Below are 26508 nucleotides of genomic sequence, written 5' to 3'. Positions count from 1 at the left end.
GGAATAGGATAACAGTGGGGTGCTGAAGGTTACGGCGCTTTGCCTATGCAAGGGTTGCAACAATAGGACTAGAGGTTACTGCTCTGTTCTTTTTTGTTTTTTAAAAAGACTCGAGGTTACTGCTCTGTTCTTTTTCGTTTTTTTCAAGAAAATTATCTTCTGCCACTTTTGCGAGAGTTGTTGTTGATTTCTTATTGTTTCTCTTTTGTTCTTTTTCGCTTTTTTTATATAAAAAAATAATCTTCTGCCATTTTTGCTACAAGAGTTGTTGTTGATTTTTTGTAACAATATGATTCACAGGGCGGTGTTGAAGAATAAAGGGTTTTTCCCATTTTTTTGTGGTATGATTTTGTGGTTTGATTTTTGGGACAAGCTAACGACAGTGCTGAAGGTGTTGGAGAATAAAGGTGTCATTTTTTTCCTTTTTTCTTAATTTCCTTTTTTAAAAAAATTATCTTCTGTCATTTTTGCTACAAGAGTTGTTGCTGATTTCTTTTTGTTTCTCTTCTATTCTTTTTCATTTTTTTAAATGATCTTCTGTCATTTTTGCTACAAGAGTTGTTGCTGATTTTTTGCAACAATATGATTCACAGGACGGTGTTGATGAATAATGGTTCCATTTTTATCTATTTTTTTCCCTTTTTTTTGTCTAATTTTTGTGGTATGATTTTGTGTTGTTTGATTTTTGGGACAGGCTAACGACGGTGTTGAATGTGCTAAAGAATAAAGGCGTCATTTTTGTATTTTTTTCCCTTTTTTATAAAATTATCTTCTTTCATCTTTGCTGCAAGAGTTGTTGCTAATTTATTTTTGCTACTAAAGTGACAACGGCAATGCTGAAGACATTTTCAAGACATAGTTGCTATATTTTTATGGTATCTCCATTTTTATGGTATCTGATTTTTGTGGTATTTTGTTAAATCATTGTCATCAAAGTTAATACTTTCCCTTCTGAATGCTAATATCTATTATATATTTCGTTTGTTCTGTCTAGATGTTGTGAGCAATTTGCAGAACGGCAACTATGGAGTAAGGATGTGTGGGTAATGCTACCCAGTACTTTTTTTTTGTTTAATTATTATTATTATTATCTAAATTGGTATTTTAAAAGGCCTATCAAAGACTTTGGGTAGGCTAGACTCAGGCCTTTCAAATCAAAATACCAATTTAGATTATAATAATAATCTAAATTTACATAAATCAATCGTAGGGTTCCAGCAAAAAGCATTTGAATGTCATAAATAAAATATATGGACCTAGAAGTAGATACCATAAAAATGTCTTCTTGAAGTCATTTTTATTGTACCCATGTGATCAAAGACATTTTCACGAAGTTGATATATTTTTATGGTACCTAGTGCTTTTTTTTTTATCAATTCATAAACAAAATTGAGTTCGTTGTGTTTCTTGCTGAGTTTTGTTCTTGGTTATCCTATAGTCCTTTCTAATAGTATTCGATCCATTTATTGCAAAACACATTTTGATAGACAATTCAAAGTCTCCGCTAAGTATCATCCATTACTTTTTGTTCTCGCCCTAATTTCATACATTTTAGTTGCATGTTATTCTAAGAACTTCTTTATGTGCAGGATATCTTGGCTGAGATCCTAGACTTTGTAATGGGGAAAAGTTTGATCCAAAATATGATGAGTTAGGCGTCATTTTACACTCCCATAATTGCAATAGAAGGTGTTCTATGTTATTTTTATTATGTAAAGGACAAATATATTATTTTGATTGGACCAGTTGCTATTTGATGTAAAATACACGGCCACTGTATTTTCTATGGGAGCTTATGGATCAGAAAGTAGGGGATGACTAATGGTCAGACATGCTTACATGAAGCTCATTTTATGTGTTCACCTGCTACACCATTATGATATATGCAATATGTTATGCACAACTGAATATTTTTATTTATGTGTTGTATAGTTTGGTTTCTCAACCCGATTTATGAATGAGACACATATACTGAAGAGTATTTTGTTTATCACATTTTATTTTTTTCCTATTTTAATTTATAGTTATTTCTAGATAGTATGAGATGTAAAGATTTTAATTTTTAACCCAAGAGTTTATTATAATATTGACACTGTAAGATAATGTTACATATTCTCACATAATATTTCAGATTTTGAGGAATAGTTTTAAGTTTTACAAAACATCTATGCTTTAACTAAATATAAATTATATTTTTATTTTATTTTTTATGGGTAATATTATTTATTCAATAAATTTGATCACTTCTCCCGGGAAAAAAAGTAGGTGAAAAAATATGTTAAGTATATATTGTCTACTGATTAAATACGAAAGCCGATGATATTGAAAAAAAAAAGAATTGTAAATCAAAGCCTAGAATTAGTTAAGGTTTCTGTGTGTTGCATTCACTTTTTCAAACTTAATAGTTTAAAAGATCATGAACAATCCTCATATTACGTTATTATCAACGAGGATAGTAATAATGAAAAAAAAAAACACTTAAGCTTATTTTACTCGTGGATGCCAGAAGCTCAATGAAGTAAAGGAGAGAGAAAGATTAATGTATTAGGTGTGTCTTTCCCGTGAACATTTGCACAAGTGTACGGGAGAGTATTAGAAAGGTGATTTATAAATAATAAAAAAACATTTAAGGAATCTAAATGTTTACTTCAAGCACCAAGAATTGCTTTCTTTAATTTATGGTGGAGGGGATTTAATAAAAAAGGAGACAAAAAAAATGCAATCAACACTTTGGAGGCACGGGCTAACACTACTAATATCTGATTTTGGACATGTACATCCCAAAGGCTCTTTTATGTGTCATCTTCTCATATTTTTATTAATATTGTAAGCTAAATTTTGGGTGTCAAACATTTTTTTGGTTTCTTTTTAGTTTTGAATAAATAGTTTATGATTTGCTTTGATTAATTATGAACTTATTTTGTTCACTTATATTTTTCTCATATTTTTTCTGCATCTTGGTGTTTCATGACTTAGTGTTTTGATGTTTCATGACTTAGTGAGGTTCATATTATCCAATCATGTCATTGTTTGATTCACATATTTTAATTGTTCATCATTTCTTTTATTCCTAACAATATCAAACAATATATAATATTTACATGTTACCTTAAAACCAAACTTTATTACCTACATGTAGCTCATCATTAACTATTCCAGCTTTCCAATACTCAAATTGGAGTACCAGCCCATGCATCGGCATGATGCGTCGATAATTGTGCCAAAATTAATGCACAGCTGGTAGAAATGATGGGAATGAAAAAAAAAAGAAATGTGTGTATTTGGTGCGAAGATAACTTTGCCACAATTAATGCACGACAGGAAGAAACGACGGAAAATGAAAAAAATGGAAATAGGAAGGGAAGTGGAGAATCTTTTTGTAGTGTGAGAAATGAAGGGAAATAAAAAAAAATAGTTTAAATTGTGTGACCATTCTTTTCGGTGTTGATACAGTTTCTTCCAGTAGCGGCTTCCAGATTTGTATATGGTTCCAAAAAATATATTACACTTCAACGGGGCCTAGGAAAATGCACCCAATGGCAGGTCACCATCCACGATGGTCTGCCATCAATTGCTGACCCATGGTCCCAGTATCTTGATAAAAAAAAATTGATGGCCGGAGATGAAGTTGTCTTCTACTTTTAGTTTTATGACCATGCATGGGAACTTTTGATCAGAAAAAAAATTGAAGGGGAGGGGGAGGACATCCACCTTAAAGACTGACTTCTTTTCATATGCATGGAATCGTGATAGCAAATACTTTTTTGGTGGTATTGTTTACTGAAATTAAACTTGGATTGAAGCAACATTAACTACCTTCTCATATATTCAAATACATTTGATTTTAAATTTACCAGTTTCATGATTTAAAATTTGTTCTTAATAAACATCTGAGTCTTTTGTTCACATAATATTTATATCACTCTTACAGTAAAGTTTCAACCCGTGTATCGGCACAGGCTCTCCACACTAGTTGATTATCTTAAAGGCATACTTTTTTGTCCCTAATTATAAGATCTTTTTCATAAATTTGTTTGTCTATTTTATAAGATCATTTTTTAAAATTGATTAATTTTTCCTTTCATATCTTTAGTTAATTGTTTTCTCTCAAAATATTTATGAGAAACAATTAAGTGGATAAAAAGATAAATGATAGTATAAATAATTGACAAATTTAATGTGATTAACTAAAATAATTAATTTTGTTAAGGGCATGAATTAATGGAAAGAATTTTAGAATTAGAAACGGAGAGATATGTCAAGAAAAATAAAATTCCAAGAGATTTCTTTGACAAAATGTTTCCACTTTGTACATTGCATGAATCTATAATGCCTTGATAACTTCTGTAAAAAAAATAAAAAAAATTAACATAGTTATTAGTGACTTGGCAATATAAAATATCAAAGCTTATGTCAAACAAATGAAAATCTGAGACACTAAATTAGTACTTATCTGTAGTCTCCTAAATTTCTCTTCATTTTATTCAATTTAAAAAAAAAAAAAAAAGCAGATAGCTCGAGTCAGATTAGACTACCTTAAGGTAAGCCCAATTATGGCACAAGTTTTATCAGATTATGATAAAAAGACCTACATTAAAATAGGACTAAAAATTTAGAACCCAAATACATATTATTGGACAGGTTTGGGTCATTCCGACTAGCCAAACCCATTTTTGCATAGAATTATAATGTATTAAGATAATATTATATATATTTTAGTAAGAAATGAAAAATAAAAACTAGTAAACTATTATGTAATTAACAAATCAAATTTTCTTTTTCCTTTTTATACTTTCTTAATATAAAATATCCAAAAATTAATGCTTTGAATAAACAATGATATAATTTAATCATAATACTGTTTGAATTTCACAAGTTATTTTAAAAAGGCCGCTTGCCTATTTAAAAATTTTCAGAGGGTTTCAAAATTTTAGAAACATATAAATGCAAAGCATGTAGACAATAGCACTCACTCATCAGTCAAAATTTTAATTGTCAACCTAAACAAGACAAATATTCGACTCTTTATTCAATAATTATAATTATACAGTCACAACTCTTTATCTTCTTCTTATTAAAACAACCAACAACATGCATTGGAATTTCCACGTGCTCAACTACAACCCACTAAAACAATTACGAGAGAAAACGTAAAACCTATGGCAGAATTGCAGAAGAAAACTCTTTGAGAAGTAAGAAAGCACTATGTCAAGTGAGGCTTTTCAATTCTTGTGAGTTCCAAGATTTTCCTGAGAATTTATGCCCATCTCTCTACACTTTCAAATTCTTCACTATCAGAATTTATGTCCTTAAATCTCACGCTTGCCAACTACATTCTTTGAATCGCTTTTAAATTTCAAAATTCATGCTCTTGTTCTTAAATCGTTTCAACCCTTTTTTTTTCAATCTCTATTTTAGCTTTCAATTTCTCTTCTCCCTGCATATCCTTCTTAGTTATGGATTGGGTCATATTTGGCCATGTGGTTAGTCATTCCTCATATACCAAAAACCTGTCCAACCTGCTCATAGTTGTTTTGTCATCTTTGTACCAATTATATTTTCTACCAACTAAGGCTAGGTTCACCACAAAACTACATCATTTCCATCCTTCTCGGATTCGTCTCCACCCCTTTCCTTTCCTCCTCACTACAAACAGCATTGAAGTCCCCAACAATGCACCATCTTTCCCCTCCCATCTCATTCTTAATCCTAATAATCTCCTCCCACTCTTGCTTTTTTCCTGCTCAGCTCACGAGGACTATAAACCCCACCGCAAACACCTTTAATTAATCCCTTCCCCACTCCCCAAAACAAAACAACCCCTGCAACACCTCATAAACGCATAAGAGCAACTTTAGTGCTAGATCTTGAGCTCAAGATTTGGCCTTGTGTAGATCTTTCAATAAGGGGGAATCAGAGATCTCTAGGGTACAAAACCCTGAAGATCTCTAACATATCTGAAAAAAAAATATTGAAAACAAAAAACCAGAAATCAGCGAGAAGGAGAGAAGGTGGTTGAAGAAAAAAAATGAACTTACTTGGAGGTGACTGCGAATAGTCGCGGCGGAGGGACGCAGACGGTCGCGGCGGAGGGCTGCGCAGGGTGAAGGAGGAAGGGAGGAGAAGGAAGAAGGTGGAGGGGAGGGGGAGTGGCAGGGAAAAAAAAGAAGATGAAAGGAAGAAGGAAGGTCAGGAGAGAGGGAAGAGAAGAAAAGGGGAAAAAAAAAAGCATGAACGTTGGGGGAGGGAGAAAGGTCTGTGAAAGGAAGCATTATGTACACAATGACCGTGTACGCAGTAATTTGATGCAAAGTCTAAATTCTTAATTGTTGGATAAAGAAGAAATATGAATCAAGTGTATTTAAGCTGTATGGATTTAGTCTTTTTTGCAATATTGAGCCAAATTTTTGGGGAATGCTAATTTTCTAAATTAAGCTGTGGTTGAAATTCTTATTATGCTATTTTTTTATGAGGAATGCTAATAATCTTTTATTAAATACTTTTCAATTATATAAAATAATAACTAAAACATTTTTTTCAATTACAGTATGGTAGTTTTTTCTTATTTCAACTACAATTATTCCAAAATGCTTTTAAAATGTTTCAAGCATGATTTTAAATTACGGTGAATCATAAACAATTGCATTATGGTAACTCAAAATACCTTGATATTGTGATCACAATTGTGGTTGTTAAAAGCTAGTTAAAATCACGGTTCAAGTTATAAGATCTTCGAAAAAGGAGTGAGAGGACTTCCTTCAATAAAGAAAAAAAAACGATTAACTAAAAAAAGGTTTAATTGTCATTATAAGAAAAAAAAAGTAATGGCTAATCATTGTTTTAAAAATTTATTTTGGTTGTTCTTGAATATTGATTGGTAATACCACAAGCAAAAACATATTACAAAAGATACTTTAATGAATTTTTATTGTAGTGAGATATCATAGGAAAATTGGGACTATACGCCTGTGATCACATGAAGCACAAATACACGATAATTTAGTTCTTTGGACAATATTCGAAACCTATATATGTGAATGCAGGCTACTGTGTCGTATTATTTTTTTTCTTTTTTTGTTAGGCAAATAATATTATTTCAATAATAATAATAAAAAAAACAAATCCAGCAAACTAGCTCAGAGTCTTATACAATAGTCTTGTAAGAAGAACATCTTTGCCAAAACACCCCACACAAAAATAAAATATATGTTTTTCCAATTAAAGGAACCTGAGAATGAGACACCAACATGTCACATGTGACATTCTTAGTTGTAATTGTAAAATTCAACACCAATCGAACTCCGATGTATATATGTGTATATATAGGAATTGAGCCTAACAGAAGTGGATAAACAATAGAGAAGTGTGACACCCTCTACATTACATATATATGTGCTAATAATAAAAGAAATAAGAAATCATAATTAATTAAAAGTTTTTAAAACACATTTAAACAAAAGCATTTCAAAATGGTAAAAGATTCGCATTCATTTCACTATAATCAAATAAAACTTGTCAGAAACATTTTTGGCTTAAAACATTATGTAATTAAACAAAACGAGTAAATAGGCATTTTGGTCCCTGACTTTTGACCCATTTTACAAATTAGTCTCTATCTTTTTGAAATGTTAAAAATAGTCTCTATCTTTGGATAAATTTTGCAAAATAGTCTTTGCCGTTAAATTTGAAAGTAGCGCTGTTAGTGAGGTGCATTGTTGACAATTTTAGTGTCATATAGACTATCCAACGTGACAAATTGTCTCAGATTGTGACACGTAGACTGGACTTTGATGCAAAATTTAAAAAGTTGTCAAATATTTTCTTCTTCACTTGCTTCTTCTTCCTCAAATTAGGGTTTCTAAAGTGCCAAGTCACACGCACAACCATTTTCTTTTCTTTCTCTCTCACTCTCCAACTTGCATTCAAGTCACCCAACCCAATAATAACAATAACAAACTCAACCTCGCGAAGATCGAACACAATGCACTCCTTAAACAGACCAAGATTCTCCCCCAGGTATTCAATTTTGCTTTCACAGAAACAAAATCATTTTTTTATCTTAACTCTGATTGCTTCTGGGTTTTTTTCCTAAGCCATGTAGCTGTCGTGCACCCAGATAAATTCAGATGATTTTTCTTCGATTTTTATTTACTTATGTTGTTCAATAATTTTGTTGACTTTTCTTTCTTCCTATTCTTTTGATAACCAGTGATGTTTTTGCATTACTTCTGGTTCTTAGTTGTCATCGCGTTCCAGTTTTTTCTCTTTCTAATCTAGTTCTGTTGGTTTTTATTCCAAAACCTCATCTTTATAGGGACCACTTTCTGTTCTCGTTCTATTATTCTTTTTTCCCCTCATGGTCGTGGACTACTTTTTGGGTCCTTTGACTTCGTTTCTTGTGCATTTTTTTTAATTTTAAAGCTTCGTTACTTAGTAGTACTTAGTGATCAGGGAGAAACACACACACTTAAGACTCCATCATGTTGGAATTGAGAGGAGAGAAGCTTTAGAAACCCTAATTTGATGAAGAAGAAGCAAGTGAAGAAGAAAATATTTGACAATTTTTTAAATTTTGCATCAAAGTCCAATCTACATGTCACAATCTAGGACAATTTGCCATGTTGGATAGTTATGTGGCACTAAAATTGCCAACAATGCACCTCACTAACGACGTTACTTTCAAATTTAACGGCAATGACTATTTTGTAAAACTTATGCAAAAATATGGACTATTTTTAACATTTCAAAAAGATAGGGACTAATTTACAAAAGGGATCAAAAGTCAGGGACCAAAATACCTATTTACTCTAAATAAAACTCATGCTCCAATGTCACATCCTATTAGAGCATTGTGTCCCGACGTCCATCAACACAAGGTTCCTTAAAGCAATTCACCTAGTCATCTACTCCCATGAACACAAAGTTCGAGATCATCACAGGATCCAAACACAAACAAGACACAGGGAGTGAGTTATCATATTCCTAACTAATAGAGAGAAACAAGAACATGTAGATATACATATCATATAAACGAAATACAACTTACTTAAACATAGCTCACGTCATTTCATCACTTTGTCGCATAACATCACATCACAACACAACACGTCTCATTCATTTTCACATCATTCACGTACTCAAGGATCAAAATACTATATCACTAAATCAATCAATATCAATCAATATACAAGCGTTATGCAAGAGATACACTAAGACTCAATCATATATACAATGTAGTATCATGTTAGTGAAAAACCTCGTTGGGCGCCTAAGAGTACATGACAAGACAAACAACACACTACTAAGTAAGGTCACTCTCACTAGGTAAAATCATAGGGAGACCAATTAGGGTCACGCTGTTTTGCGAGAATGTTTCAACCATGTGTATTTACCCCCAAGGCCTAAACTCCGAAGAGTCCGTCAAGGCATCTCCCTCCTGATTCAGGTCCAACCTAGAAAACATTTTAGCACACAGACTCTATTTATGAACTGTACAAAACACACGACTCTTCAATTATTCTCAAAATAATTTTATCTCGTCGCGCTTGTGATTAAACTCGTTGGGTCCCTAGAGTGGTTCCCATCACAATGCTCGTTGTGCATTAACTCATCACCCTTAAAGGGTCTTATAGTCATGTGATTGTACGATTCATAGCTCACAACTCAGTGCACACAATATCTCAATGCACATATATATTACAATTTAATTCATACTCAATTTATCACATACACTCAGTCTCAATCACAATGGTATAATCCCAATTTAACATGCTATCACACCTCATGAATCTTATACACTTTATCTATGAATTATGCAATACACACAACGACTCAATTGTTTTCAAAATCATTTTAACTCGTCACGCCTCAAAGTGATTAAACTCGTTGAGTTCTCACAGTGGATCTCATCACAATACTCGTCGCGCAAAAACTTGTCGCCCTTAAAGGGTCTTTCAATTGTGTGATTGCACAATTCATAACTCACAACTCAATACACACATCTCAATACACATGTATTTCACCATTCACCACAGGTTCAATTTGTCACATACTCACAATTTGAATCACAATTTCATAATCTCAATATAACAATTTATACAAAATGTTTCTTACAACATGGGGAATAAAACCCCCTCAAACAATTCCACACAATCATATTAAAATCAATGAATCAAAATCATAGGTCAAAAACACGAAAATTTCAAGAGCACTCAAGTTTATCAACCAATTTACATCAGAACATCAATTGGTCCGTCAAACGCAACAATATTGTATTTGTAATCGTAAAGGAAAATTATAATTCAATAAACATCCTAAAATAAACCTCAATTTAATTCTCTAAGGATCTCTACACATGTTCATTTTAACCTCAATTGCGATAAACTCATCTCTTACGGGCTCACGTGTGTATTCCGACAGTGATAGCGGCATTTCTAGCGGTTTCCTGAGATTTCTCAAGCTTTTTCTCTTATTGCTCTACTAAGGTTTCCAAGCGTTAGAGAGAAGGAGAAGAGATTGAAGCCTCCATTTTATTGTCTTCGTGCGAGAGTTGTTTCTCTCTTTGTAGACATTATTTTGCAAATCTCAATGGTGGAGGTGTGTGAAAACTGGTTCCGAAGGTGATTTCCAAATTTTACGACAATCCAATGATTGACGATTCCAGGATCGTAGTTTTACTGGGACAAATTTTGGGTCTTCGCGGGAAAAGAGAAAGCTATGATGCAAAGGGCATTTCTCTCACCTCAGGCATTATTTCACAAATTACAATGGCAAGAATGTTTGAAAATGAGTTCCGAACATGGTGTTCAAATTTTAGGATCCAATAGTTAACAAGTCTGGAATCGTCATTTATTGAGACAGGTTTGGGTGTATGCGAAAAAAAAAGGTTTTGGGAGAGGAAGAAGGGAAAACGAAATTGAGAGGAAAAGAAAGAGGAAGCGACGTATCGTCAGTTTGAATACGAACCTAACGTGCCTCTATTTATAACTAAGAAATTCTCAGCCTATTATTTACTTTATTTTTTTATTTTATAAATAAGAACTATTTTATTTCCTATCAAATAAATAAATAAAATATCCTTTTTATTTTCTTTCAAATCATTATTTTAATAAAGTTATTTCTCTTTATTTATTTAATTATAAAAACTTCATCATTTTTTTAAAATTTTATTTATTTTTAAATGAATTTTTTTTTAATTTATTTTACGAAAAATGGAGTTAAGGTGTTACAAGAAGCACATAGCATCCCCAATTAAATGATCTCTGATCCCATGTAATCAAAGAAACCGTATAATAACATCATGCCACAATTGTATTAACACTACTCTCCATGCCAAGAATTGAGTGAACGTCATAACATCAAAGGAGTTCCTAACTTCCTATTCCTTGCTGCCAGCAATTGCACAAACAATTCTTAACCTGTGAATCATGTTTGGCACACATAGCAACTCACCTAAGCTTATTAGACTTGAATATGAATGACTTTTTATTTAACAAATATTGGCAATTTGGCGTAAGTCTGATTTCTGATCAGTGATATGTGAACTTTTGCTTGTTTTTATCCTTTCAAGCTTTGACAATGCTTGCTAGAAACTTTTAGAAAGTCCAGACATATTCTTATTTCAATCAACACTTTCCATTCCAGAATTGTGAGTTCTGAAATGTTGCATACAAAACCAGATATCAGAAACTAGAGGTTGCAAATAAAAAGTGTGGTTTCGATCAGATCAATTAGCTAGATGAAAATAAAGGTCAATTAATCGATGTCGTTTCTTCAATCACAGAAGATAAAGCTCAAGCAGTATTCTCATTCCACTTCACCTTTCAACCAAAATCAAGATGAAAGTTGTTGAACTATGTGTTGCCTCTTATTTTATGGCATAGAAGCCAAGAAAACATGTGTGTAAGACTCTAACAAAGGTAAGTGAACCAAGTGAAATATAACACCATCCATCCTAACAAAAAATCACACAGAAAACTGGTATGAGCCAATTCATTCTGGTTTTTTCATTCAAACTATTCTACCACAATATATTAAGCAAAGAGTTCCAATATCAAGATGATCAATTCATTCATTTGTATGTCCCAATAGAGTTAAATTTTAAGTAGTGTTTTCTGAAAAAGTCATGGAGTCCTATAAAATCAGAGTTGCTAAAGAAAAAATTACAAAATGAAAGTGATTATATACCTATTATTGACTGAAATATTAACAACCTCCCTGTTACTAATACCTTTCATGCAGGACTTAAATGAACCAAGCTCAGTGAATGGGCAATTACAGTAGGATTGAGCATGCACTGTGATTTCAGGTCTTGAATGGAGCAAACCTCAGTCATGCTGTTGTTCTTAACATCAAACAAGTACAGACTCACACACACCTTCATTAGCAAGATCCCATCTTTGAAAGCTAGAGGATTCACCCATGGACCATTCACCCTCTCCAGCACATGGCTCCTCAAATTCATAAAGAACTGAGGCCATTCTCCTTCAATCTCCTCCAGAGGCTTGCAATACACAATTGCCCATTTATAGTCATAATAATCCTCAAGACACCAAACATGAACACCCTGCTCTGACACAAACACATAACTGAGCCTCCCTTCAGATTCCCCAATACAGGCTTCAGGAACTGCCATGAACTCCGAGGCTGGAACCGGTGCAGGAACCAACCAAGATAGCTCATTCTGGACGTTGAAGGTGAGGACTCGGTCGCCATTGAGCCAATGCATGACACCCCCAATGTAGATCCCTCCATTATTGACCATCTTGCTATAACATTGGCATATTTCATTGGATGTCTTCCATGCTCCTTTCTCTGCTGGGTACAACTCAAATGTGAGGAACAATTCCCCTTCTCCCTCTCCATCTTCCTCCTCGTCCTCATCCTCCTCATCCCCTTCTACCTCAACTAGCTTAACTCTCACCAACTTGAATTTTTCAACAAAACCCTTTGAAGGGTCATAATCGAAAGCCAATGCTATTGTCATACTTCTAAGACAGTCATAGTGAGTAATAGGCCAAGGCCACTCCAACTTAACCCACTCCTTATTTGAAGGATTACAAACATATATAAAGGGTTCCTCAGAAGGAAAACAGCTTCTGCTACACACCAAACCCTTGCAAGATGCCATCATAACAACATCTTCAGGGAGAAAATCAAAAACCTTTTGCTTCACCTTGGAACCCCCTCCTCCTTTGGTGTTCTCTTCCACAGAAATGTAGCTAATGGTTTTGATGTCCTCATTGCACCACATGAACTTCTCCTGGAAAATGAACCCTGTTAATGCCTCCTCTTTGGTTCTTTGCACTTGTGCTTCCATGAAGCAACGGCTCGAAATCAAGCGATGCCACTCCTTGCTAACAAGCTTCAAACTCAGCAAATCCTTAGCAGGAACATGAGACAGAATTTCAATCAAAATGTCACTGTTGAGAAACCTATCAACCTTCTTCATTTTCTGAAAAAAAAAATGGAACAAATAGCAATCAATTAAATAATCATTCAGCTTATAACAAAGAAAACAGAACATCTTACATCAGTATTAAAATACAGAGAGGAACCTTAGTAGCAAAAAATTTTGCTTTATCATTCAAATAAAAAAAAAAACTAAAGCAAAATATAAACAAAACGTTCTTTGGCAATTAGCATTAGCAATGCAGATTCGAAAATCAAACTTCTTCATTTTTTTTTCTTGTGAAAAACTGGAATAAGAACAATCAATTAAATATTCACCAAGTAACAAAGAAAACCGAACAAAATCATTACTACAAAACAGAGAGAGGAATCTAAATGTCTAACCAGAGAAAGAGTAACAAACATTTTTTTGTATTCACATAAAAAAAAAAACTAAAGCAAACCAACAATAAAAGGTTATTTAGCATTAGCAATGCAGATTCAAAGGGTCAAAACGATATCGTTCAGGGACGTATCATGTGTCAACCTTTTCACCTTATAACAAAAGAAAGCAAAACATTATTACCATACACTGAAAACGGAGAGAGGAATTTAAATATCTTACTACAGAAATAGCAACAAACATTTTTTTTTCTTCTTTTTTTTTTTGTATAACTCATAAAAAACTAAGGGAAAGTAAAAATTGAAAGGTTATTGAGCATTAGCAACGCAGATTCAAAGGAACAAAACGACGATGTGCCACTTCAAAATCGACTTGGTTCAGTTTTAGCATAACAGTAGCTACTACATACTTGAAAACAGAGGCGAGGGTTAAAACTTAAAAAGAGTAATTAACAAAATGAAGAACGAAATCGTTGCATACTTTTATTGAAATCGTTCAGCTACAAACTAATGGAACAGTGTTAATGGCAACATTCTCAGATTAAAAAGAAAAAATGAAGAAGAGAATATAGAGAGATAGCAGAGAGACTAGCTTAGGATACCAATGAGAATGAGAGTGTTGAGAGAAAAAAGGAAAGCCAACGTTTCAATTTCTGAGTAGTAAGAGAAGGGAAAACGAAAAGTCCTTTTAAATTTTGTCTCTCTCTCACTCAGAAACGCAGCGTAGTAACTAGTTTTGGTGTTGCAGTGTGCAGAGAGAGTGGTAGTGTTTATGTTTGTGTGCATAGCAAGGTTTCTATTTCTGAGTAGCAAGGTTTGTTGAAAAAGAAACGATAGCCAGTGAGCGCGTTACACGCATGCTTTTTCTTTGTGTTTCGTACGGGAATAGAGGGAAGAGAGAAAGTGGAGAATATTGAGGAGAGTAGTTTATTTAATTTAATTGAACCATATTCTGTAATGACGAATAAGTTTGGAAAAAAAAATTATTAAGTTTGTAATTTTTTGTTCCGGTGAGAGATGAGTATTTTTCAACCCACTAGATTAATCTTGTTTGTAATAATGTGTGACTGTTATTGATTAAAAAAATATTTATACATAATACAAATCAAACATAATTTTTTTTATTAAATAAATTATTTTTACTTGTATAAACATACTTATATAAATGTAATGAAATATTATATTAAACCATTTTTGGCTTATTTTTTAATTAAAATTAATGTCAAATTTTAATTAGGTACATTTTAGTGTCGGATGGATAATTGGATATTTCGTTTGTTCTTCTTAATGTACGTACTTCTTACTATAGTGCCATAATTCTTTACCATAGTGGGGAATGAGGCAAATGGATTCCAAGAGTCAGAGGTTTTGGGTTTCTCTATTTGCTTCTTATACGCCGCACTACCCAATAGCTTGTCCCTACTACTCACATCAACAATCTATTATATTATATGCACTTAAAATAATGAAATATTATTCTACTACTCAATCTTTTTCTATAGTTTGTACATTATCTGTGGTGGATTCGATGTTTACTAGTAAATATTAATATTTGCGATGAAGCTAAATAAATACTTAAAAATAAATTAAAATTTATCTTCTCGGCAAGTGTAAGAGTATTATAGGATGGATAGTAAAAGTTAAGAAAACGTAAACGGTAGTTTTATAGAGTAATTTAACTATTTTAAACATTAAATTGTTATAGAGTTTAATTTCAATGCATTGAGAGTCATTTAATTACAAATCATTGTTCGAAAGATAATTATTTTAAAAATCAATAAATTTATCATACATAATTATAATTAGATGAGTGTATAAAACTTTTTATCGTAGTGTATAATTCTTTTTTTCATTAAAAAAATAAAGAAATTAAAATCACAAATTTAAAAAAATAGAAAGACGAAAATTATATTTTAAATTGTGAAATAACTACTCCTTAGTCCTTTTTTTTCTTATGAAAGCTACATTTTGAATTTGTAAAAAACTATTAAAAAAAATTTGCTTGGTATTTACAATTATTATAATTTTTTCCAAAATATGATTTTTCCTTGAAAAAAGAAACATTTTTCTTTAAATAAACGAGTAGTAAATTATTGAGATAGTTATTGCATCAATCACAACCAGAATTTTGATGAAAACATTATTGAATTACATTTTTTGTTTTAATTTATCACTTTTCAGGTCCCGTAGCTTTTAGATTTTATTTTGAGTATATAAAATTTTTGGACGAAAGGAACATAAGGCATGCCACAAACCACAATCAAAAGTTTCCTATTATATATTCATCAATTTACGAAACGTCAACGGCAAAAACCAAATCGATGGAAAAAAAAAAAAGCTTTTGTTGACCAACCCCCCCCCCCCCCCCCCCCCCCCAAAACAAAAAAAAAAAATCAAATGAAAAATCAACAACGTAAATTATGTTTACCGTAGCAATTGACGGGAATCTGTAGTCCTACAGAGTTTTGACAGAGAAACGAGTTGAAAACGGTCACTTGTTTTGGGGTCGTGGGGGTTGTTCCAGTTCCAGATAACTCGTGCGATTGAGATTGACATTACTATTCATTATCATTTATGGACAAAGAATTTAATTTACACAAGATTAGCCTCTCTTAACATACATTAAATTAAGACATGATAAGGAGATTAATTGAATGAAGAATCAGCAAGTGCAAGCATAAAAGCATGATTGTATTTTGATTTGGGCTCCAATACGTCATTAGTTCATTGACTCTATCTTCTGGCGGGGCTCCTATCGCTTTCAGTCTAGAGTAGTTCATTTTTGGTATAGAACAGTTCCTCTTTCCAGGAGTAATGCTTGTAAATGAATAACGAACTTCATCAAAGTGAATTCCTCTCGTGATGAAAAATTTGCCAGAGCAATGAACTTCAATATCTGCAGTAGTTTTAAGCAACTTGTAATGATTTGTGTAGATCTCTACAAAGGTTTCACTTTGCAAACCTCAATCGTAAATCCACTATCCATAAGCAGCAATAGCCATGCTCTCTGCTGCTCAGAGAGTCGGTCCTTGGGGCCTTTCACTTCAACAAGCTTGGCTTCACCGCTGTATTCTCCATGGAAACGCCATAGCAGCAAATCTGGCATTCCACTAGACCAGCTCCGGTAGTCTTGAGCCAGAAGTTTGCAGAGAGATGCCAAACAAATTCCCCCAACACAAGTAACAATAGCATGAAGCTCATCTAAAGGATGGCAGTCCCAATTAACTCCTCTACATGCTGTTCCGATATGTGTTTCCCATGACTTAATAAGAAACTCCTCAGCCATGCCATCACATATTTGCTGCAGATGGGGGATTCTATGCTACTCTTTCTCACAGTATAAAAGCTATCAGTACCGAAATCTAAAGGAGCATTCTGTAAATTCAAAGACAGATAAGTAAAATTACAATGAATGTATATAACTGGTTATAATCAAACACAAAGTAGGAGTCTCCTATCAATAAAAGTTATTTTTTTAACCCTATTAAGTAAAAGGAAAAAGGAAAATTAATCAACATAAAGAGCAGCTGATATCAAATGAAGACATCAGGTGAATGGTTTATATATGTAACATGCCCCCCTCATACTAGAGCCCTTGGCTTGACTCCTGGACAATGCAAATGACTACTTGACAAGGATTGAACCATAAGCATTGGTCAAAAAGACTTGACTACACAAGTAACTAGAGGAACAATGGAAGGGGGACTAGGGTTAAAAAAAGGAAAAGGAAACCATGAAAATTATCTTTGTCAACAATCTATACATGAACCTTAGAAAGTTTTATTTCATAACATCCCATGACACATACAGGGAATATATTAATGCAGCAGAGTTGAAAGCTGAGATAGGAGGTTAATTACTCACTAAAAAATGTACCTGAAATCTAGTATAGAAGACATTTGGCACATCAGCATATATGACATCCCACATAAGAAGCCCAAAAATGGTTAACCATATGCCACTCTCTGCATGGACACCTAGCCATCCACCTCCATCCCTTGCATAGTAATGCAAAGCAAGTTCTTCCACTCCACATTGCTTCCCCTCTTCATTGTAGTACCTATTCTTTTCTCCCAATTCAGAATTCAATGGTCTTCCTTGAACAAAAACCGGAATCATCACCAGCCACAATGAGATGGCCATAATGTTAAAGAAAATCAGTAATATCAATTTGACAAGAAAAGGACACAAGCTAATCAGAAGTGAGAATCATGGAATCATAAAACAATAAAGTAATTTGCCTCAGGGATCTTCCGCAATGCAGACCTAGAAAAACTAGGAACATTCCAGTGCCTTGGTTGTTTTCCTAGGTGAAGAACCCGCCTTTGCAGTGCCATTCTTGAACCAGCACGTATCCATGGATCCAGCAACCCATTTTCAGCTATTTGAAGGCTCTCATTAGTGCAGCCCAGGTACTCCAAGTCAACCGATAACCTCAGTGTCCAATATCCTCTTTTTACATCGCAAGTGAAAACATTTAGCAGCCATTTGAGTAAGTTAATAGCATCAATGTACCTGAGAAACAAACGTCACTTCTCCAATATCTGTAGTGCACGAGATAAAAAACTGAAATGGTGATAACTTGCCCATGTAAGCAAATATATAAGCTCTGTCTATTTGTACATAAATAGAAACCAGGTAACTATGAGGTATGAGCACAAGTGATGCTGCTGCATCAGTGTATTTTATGAATTAAGAAATGTAATATTCATTCAAGAAGCTGGACCACAAGCAATCGGATATCCCACATCCATTTAAAGAAGCATATCAAAGACGTGCTTTCTAAACATCAAATATAGAATCATATTGGACAAAATATTTTGAGCTAGAGCTATATGGAAGGATAATATCATCACTGAAGTTCAGTCAATTAGGAGCAGGATCTAGAGTTCATCTTTTATATGTGAAGTTATTTCACTAAACATGGCAAATAAATCCACTAATGAAGGTTGATTGAGGGATGAAAAGGTGCAAGGACATGAGTTGTGCAGAACTGGAGTCAATAAATCAATACGTTATTTGTTTCGGCCAGGGTTGCAGTAGAAGAGGATGTGTCAGGTCATTATGTATTCATTCTACCAATATTTAAAGAAGTATATATACCAAAAAATTCCATACCTGCGCTCCCGCTCAAGGAAGGAAATCCCTACTGTGACCACTTTGGAGTATACCCATGATGCTGTAAATACACGACGAATTGAAGATACTGATTCAGAAGTTGAGCACTGGATGGGAAAATCAGTAGATACACAGGATTCAGCTATCTTTATGCACCTTAATACCACGTCAGTTTTGTTTGCATCAAGAGCTTCATCCATAATTTGTGCAACTTCAATGGCCTGAAAACCTAATGTCACACATGGAAGGAGGAACAAAAGACTATTAAAATCTCTGAACTTGGACAAATACCTCTTCATAAGAGAGCAGATTATTGCGATTTGAGAAAATTGGTTCTGATATTATGCAGTTGTAAGCTGGATACACTATTTTTCCCATATCAACAAGTAGAAAGGACGAGAGATCCTGTTCTCCATTTAAGAAGAAAAGTCTCTGCAAAAGGAATATCATTTACATCAGATCTAACTACTACCCAATTTAGCTGAATCCTTTAATCAACATAAGCAGTAAAAGTCAAAGAGGCACCTCAATACGCCACATAAGAGATTCAGCTTTCGAAGAAATCCTAATACAGAAAACAGTTCTATCCAAAATCATAGTTGATAGTTGTGGCCTGCATACATGAACCAAGTATTAAATAAAAGACTATTTGACTCCACAAATCATAAAAGCACAACTAAAAATTTAATACCATAGTACGCTAGCACCAGTAAAAAGAATAGATGAAATCAGATGCTGCTTCTTCATCTGGTGACCGCCACTCTAGAACATTAATAGAATATACCAAATTCAATAGCTAGCTCATAAGAGAATCGACAAGGACTCAAGGAGAGGCAAACACATGAAATGCATTACCATTGGTTTATGATTACTTTATGCACATCTATGTTTATAAAGAGAAAGAAAAAAAATGTTCAATTGTTTGGCCCGTATCTGTCCACACAGCATGTCTCTTACTATGTAGTCATCAGAAGCCAATCATTAATTTAGGAGCATCTACTATGGATACAACCAACTTTAGAAGGATCCATCAAAAATGCTCCACTCACTTACGATAAGAAGACATATGCTCTCTCCTATATAAGGAAAACAAACTAAGAAAAAAAGTAAACCAAAAGAGAGAAAAAGGGATGGGGAGTCATTCATCAAAAAAACAAAAGCAAATCCTACTAAACTCGTCTTTTTCTAAAACTAAAAGGCAATGATATAATATTCTAATGTTTTGCATTTAATTCAAAAAAGAACAAAAAAAAGTCATAACCTAATGGGTAGGCACTGAACATCAACTAACTTTATTGCCCAACATGGCAACTTCAATAACTTATCTTGAAGCAAAGTAACAAACAATAAACTCAGAACCTTCAACAGATAATAAATTTGTCCGTGATAGATTTCACGAGTAAATTCATATCACTTAAGGTGTATTAAAGGAAACAAATATTATATAATAACAAAAGGAAATTGACACCCAGGTTACAAACTCATGGAGCATGCAACTTGTACACAAAGTAAGGTCAACTACATGCTATGAAAAACTCCAAGAAAAACATTATTTGCACAACTAGTGCAATCCATTCATAATGAAGTTTCATATGAAAATATATATCACCCAGAAACTAGAAATTGAATTCATTCTAACCTTTTTAAGCAAAATGCACCAAATTTCATGCAACTCAGAGACGCTGAGGACATTCAAGATATCATTCACATTACTCTCACATGGTTGATTTGCATCTTCAATAGAATGTATGTATTCATTCTCTGCAATATGATCATACCAAAGCTACAGGTTACAAAGGTGGAATAAGGTTTAACAACAAGAAATCAAATTATATTTTCAGAGAAAGAAAAAAGTAAACCTTACTAATTATATTGAATTACCAGCTAGGCCCTTGACTGCCTTTTGAGTATCCACTATTTCAGGATATGATATACTAGACACGTGAAACCAAGGTCCCTCATGAAAACCCAATGTATATCAACTCTAAAATAAGAAACAATTTAAAAGATTACTAGCTAGATCAGTAAAATCAAAATTTTAACCAATAGACATTTTAAGTTATAACACTTGGCACACTATGCTTTCTACTAGGATATAAATGGAATAATTGCTTTTAGATACCCAGATGCACTATAACACAATCTTTCAGAGACAACTGGCACTGCCATGACATAAATAATCAGTATCTACACTTGGGATGTAGGTAATATGGCACTGTACCAATTTTAGTGCCTCACGGCAGACAACGGGCATGAAAAATAAATTTGCCAACAAGTTAAATTTCAAATATTCAAATAACCTTTTCTAGTGTGTAGCTGGATAAAAAGCCTCTGACAGTCATTTGAGAGTAAAGTGAATGACTCTGTCCAATCAAAACCATAGATGAGACATTGTTTGAAATATCTGATAAAAAATTAAAGAACATAAAAGTCACGAGTATTAATACCCATATAGGTTTTTTCATCTTCCGTCAGAAGGTGAATATTATTTCTTCACACTTCTAGTAGCATAAGACAAAAATTCAGCTGATACTTTACAGATGAAGGAGGACTCCTGCTAGCAAATTCAACAACACATTGAGCATTTTTCCATAAGCATTTAAAGGTCTCGTCAGCATATTTGCTTTCACCATCTGATGTTCTGTGGCACGTAATCTGAATTGGAACAATATCAAGAGAATGTTTTGGAACAGAAGTAACGTGTCCCTGAAACAAGTTCCAAATATAAAAATGATGAGGACCCTTACACATTTAAAAATGATGTTCTGTGTTTGTTCAACCTAAACTATCCATTTGACATAAGTAAAAGCATAGGAAAAGTGATAAAGGAACATAAATACATAAACTCATTATCAGGTTAAACTTTTTAATACCTGAAATCCAAGGCCATAGTTGTCAATAAGAGGTGATAGGCATTGTGCTAGCTCATGGGGGATAAAACCTAATGACTTGTAGCACACAGCATCTACAGAAACAACCTAAACCAAGAGCAACAATGAGCTCCGTGAAAATACATACGGAAGATATCACTATTAGTATTACAGAGGCAAAAGGAAATGAACCTTAATGGCATTGAGGTCCTTAACATTTTGAGGGTCCCTCAAAAGAGAGATGGCAGTACCAGCACATATTTCTTCGGGATTATCAGTGTATTTACGGCCAACAATGAATGTTTCAAGCGTGATGCCAGGCACCCCATTGTTTGATGGCAAGGAAGATGAGGAAGTGGTACTAATTGTAGAATCAAGATCGGTCTCGTGAGCTTCAGGGACTTGTTCTTCTTCTTCAGACTCGTTGTGCTGGGGCGGCGGAACGGGAGAAGTGTTACTGTCGTGAGTGAGATTATGAAATTTGGGTTTGGAATTGGATAGGGTGAAGTTTAACTGAAGGAGGGTGCGTTGGGAGAACTTTCGTTTTGTTGCTGGTGTTGATTGAGAGAGACATGCATCTGAAAGTGTGTAAATTGAGATGAGAAAGTGCAAAGAAAAAAACATTGAAACAAGAGAGAATATATAATATACTATATGTGAATCACGTCAAGTGCATACATACCGAGATGAGAGTTGATGTGGTGGTTGTCACCGGGAAGGTTGCGGCCGCAAACAGGGCATTGTACGTCGTTGCAGTGGTTGTTCAACAGCCTGAAAAACGAAGAGGATGTGTCAGTCACTTAAAATATAAGCAGAAAGGAAGAGATTAGAAGAGACGCGATGCGATACCGGGTTAGGGTTAGGGTTAGGGTTGGGATCGGAGAGGATAGAGTGGCGATTGGGAAGGAAGCGTCTCCGTTTGCCGATTAATCGAATCAAGCTTTCTCTGCCGCTAAGGACCATTGCCGCAAACTGCAGAAAGGAAAAGAGAGGGAAATCATGAAACGTTTGATTTGGTTAATTTCTGTTTTTATTTTCACTAAAAATAGAAAAAACGGTGATGAAAACGTATTTGTTTGAATTTTTAGTAAAAATGAAAGCAGGAAATAATCAGATAATGAAATAATAAATTTTGATTATCAGTGTTTTTAGTTGAAAACAGAAACTCCATCTCCCGTAAAATGGAAACTAGGATGATAATAAATATAATTTTAAACAAATCTAAAAATACAAAAAAATAAGACTTAATATATCATAAATTTTCAGTATTTTTATTTCATGAAAACAGATAACAAAAAGTCAAACCAAACCTATTTCCAGAATTCTAATCTTTTAAACATAAAAATAATTTTCAAAAAATGAAAAATAAAAAATAAAAATATAAACCAAACATATCTAATCTCCGCCCCGTTCACCATTTTATTACTCGGTAAATGAAATTTAAGTCAAGTACTCTGTTTTTTGTTTTTATCAGGAAAAGAAAAAAGGAAAGCCAAGACCCAAATTCATAAATATGAAAATATACTACAAAATATAAATTATAGATCAAATGAGTAATTTAATTTTAATTTTATAATATATGTAACTTGGATCTAATTATTAAATGTTTATTTGTTGACCAATAAAATTTTAATATTAATCATGACTTGAAATTAAATACATGGTTTTTTAAAATGCTTATTCAACGGTAAATTAAATTTTAAAATAATAAATTTATGTGACAAAAATAAATATAAAAATTTATAACTTGGACGAACTCCAGGCCTAATGCAAACAGAAGAAATATTGCACTATATTGTGCCGTTATGTTCACCTACATTGACCTAGATACGGCTTACACTAAAAAAATAGAAATTAAAAAAAAAAAATATGAACTTAACAATTTTGGGATCAACATGAACTAAGCACTAACCAAGATAATGAAATGCAAAACAAAAACAATTAGCATTTGGAACCCAACCGTTCAATAAAAATTAAATATTCTATAGATCTATTTGGGATGTAGGTTATTACTTCATGATTTGTTTCGTGACTAAAACAAATAGAGATGAAAGTATGAAGAACATGTTTGATTCAGGATTTCAATTTGGCATGTAGGATTCAATTGAGATTCTAATTTTGGATTTTGGAGTTTGGATTTTTCTCTTTTTTGTTGAATTACACCCCAAGAGGAACTAAAAGGCCCTTGGGAACGAAATCTGAGCTATATCAGCTCTTACAGCAACACTAACAAATTTGGAAACAATCATGAAAGCTAAAATTTATTATTGGTTAAAATTTATTAAGAATTACAAATTTCTTGTAGTTCTCTTGAACATGATTCTTGTAGGATAAATGGTGTTCAAAAATACATATTGTGGAATAAAATGGTCTATTTTATATTTAAATTATATTATAAAGAGATGACATATTAAAAATGTACTTGTTAATGAGCTCTTGAAGCATAAAAATTCTTCAATGTGAAGACTCTACGTGTGATATCGGGAACATATAACTAAAGACTCTATTTATAGTACGTTAAGGCCAAATTTCTAATTAAATCAAAATTATTATTGATAGTATCCTTTTTAAGCTATATTATTTCTTGTTATCTTATATTGCTAACCATTTAACAATTAAACTTGAAATAATAATTGACCAAGTCAGACTTGTACCTAGTCATCTTTTCAACCCAAATTTCAAATTCATATTCATTTGTTTCTTTTCTTCCACCAAATCTTTCATATTATTTATATGTTCCATACTAGCAAAAATATAATAATATTCCACCTTTTTGAAATCAATTAATCATTTGATCATATTAAATTCTCTAATTTAATTAATCATCAAATATTAAAATAATTTCTTTAACAGAGAGAACAACACTCGTTTGTATGTGACCCTGTAGGTTCAATACTAAGCCGATAATATATCAATCAAATTAATATACTAATCAAGGTAGACATTTAGCAACACTCCTTAACATCCTGATAGTATGAAGTAGCATTTTACTTTCAAGAAGAACAATTAGAAGAATAATGTAATAATTTATTCCATCTTTACGGCTCTGGGTTAACTCTAAAGTATGGTATTACTGTCAAACCCTTTTAAGTTAACTCATAATTACTTAAGAAACTCATTTCTTCTTTCATTTAATTTTCCTGGCCAGGATATAATTTTATTTATAGAGCTCAAACTCATTACCGAGTTGATGAATTTCTTCTTGATTAATCATTAATTCTACAGGTATTTAATCATATCCAATATCCATTCAACAAATGCTCTAAAGCATTAGGTGTCCGAAATCAAAATACAACAACTAACATGTTAATTACTATGACAATCTTAGATCAAAGAAAGTTATTATACCTCTTCTTGAGAATTTTCTATTGACAGTTTATGATAAATTTTAATCATTAGAAGATTTCAATTGAGTCAGTTCAATGATCACATCAACATGTGATTCATTTATATATGCAAATTAATAAATGAGATATATTAATATTTATTCAATAAATACTATCACATATATATTAATCTATCCGAATTATTCATATCCTATTTACAATAATCCTATAATCAAGAACGATTTAAATTAAAATTAAAACAAATTTGTTTCTCATTATCATAATCTCTATTATAATAACAAGTCTTTAATTTTAATCAAGGACATTATCAAATAGACCATTTAATCAAATAGTAAAATATGACAATGAAAATAAAATAATACTTTATTATTAAAATTAGAATTGATTACATGATAACTTGAATCGTGGACATACAAATTTATTCCCAATAATTCTCTCATACGCACTCCTATTAAAGGAGTTAGGAAGCCAAGATCTGATCTGAGTAGCTTTGGTAGCCAATGAATGCTTGCCTGGTATTGAATGAGCTCAAGTAGTTGAGTAGCTAAAGGCTTTGGTTGCCTTAGAGGAAAGTCCTATCTTCGGATAGCTTTCCTACAGACTTCTTCCCTTATTTATTGAAGTTCTTGGATTGTGTGAAATAAGAAAATAGAGTATAAGTCTCACCTTTTATTTAATTAATTTTTCTTATATTTTTTAATTTTCAATAAATATTAATATTAATCCATAGTAGAAAGTACATTATAAAGTATGTTGTTCACATTCAAGTCTAACCCATCATCCAACACTTTCCGAAAACCATAAACTTTAATTCTTAAAAATATTACTATTTTTAACTAAATTTTTGTTTATCATATCAATACACTCATTTTATTAAGTAAATATATAAATAATAAAGATGTCACGAGACAAAAAAGCAAGATATGTCAAGAAAATTCATCGAGTACCGCCTCAAATAAAGAATGCTAAAATATGTTTTTTGTCTCTATAAATATCAAAAAATTCAAAATTCGACCCTACAAAATTTTTGGTATGTTTTTCACTCTCATCAAATTGAAATGTGTTGTTTTCAGCCTGAAACTAGGCTTAGACGAATCTAAGCCTATGTAGCATTTTTTAAAATTATAAAATGCAATTTCCAAGGGTTAAAAACCGTAAAAAAATTATAATAAAAACCGCTACAAATGTTAGAATTTTTTTTTTTTGCAAAATACTCCTTTCTCCCAAACCTATAAGAGCCACCACCCGTCGTGCCACCACTTGCACAACTTTCTCCACCGTGCAATCAACCACCACCTTATCCATCTCATTCACATCATGCCACCACCTACATCACTTCCTCCACTACAAGCCACAACCCACACCAACCAAACACCACCATC

The 26508-nt window shown here is 32.8% G+C and overlaps 1 protein-coding gene, 1 long non-coding RNA gene and 1 pseudogene across 2 annotated transcripts; all 3 read right to left on the bottom strand.

The window, feature by feature from the left end:
- Positions 1-5001: 5001 nt before the first annotated feature.
- On the bottom strand, positions 5002-6317 carry LOC114424314. Its single transcript, XR_003668970.1, has 2 exons — positions 6039-6317; positions 5002-5957 (listed from the first exon to the last, which is right to left on the bottom strand). It is a non-coding gene; the product is annotated as an uncharacterized LOC114424314 (long non-coding RNA).
- A 5915-nt stretch (positions 6318-12232) lies between these two features.
- Positions 12233-13450, bottom strand: LOC114424047 (F-box protein At5g49610-like). Its single transcript, XM_028390914.1, has one exon. It carries the CDS (start codon positions 13448-13450, stop codon positions 12233-12235), a length of 1218 nt encoding a protein of 405 aa, XP_028246715.1.
- A 2865-nt stretch (positions 13451-16315) lies between these two features.
- LOC114424046 lies at positions 16316-26431 on the bottom strand (annotated as a pseudogene).
- Between the last annotated feature and the right edge of the window lie 77 nt (positions 26432-26508).

Source organism: Glycine soja, chromosome 8 (assembly GCF_004193775.1).
Source record: "Glycine soja cultivar W05 chromosome 8, ASM419377v2, whole genome shotgun sequence".
Taxonomy (NCBI): Eukaryota; Viridiplantae; Streptophyta; class Magnoliopsida; order Fabales; family Fabaceae; genus Glycine; species Glycine soja.
Note: the sequence above shows the minus strand (reverse complement) of the source record. Positions and strands in the feature narration are given on the sequence as shown.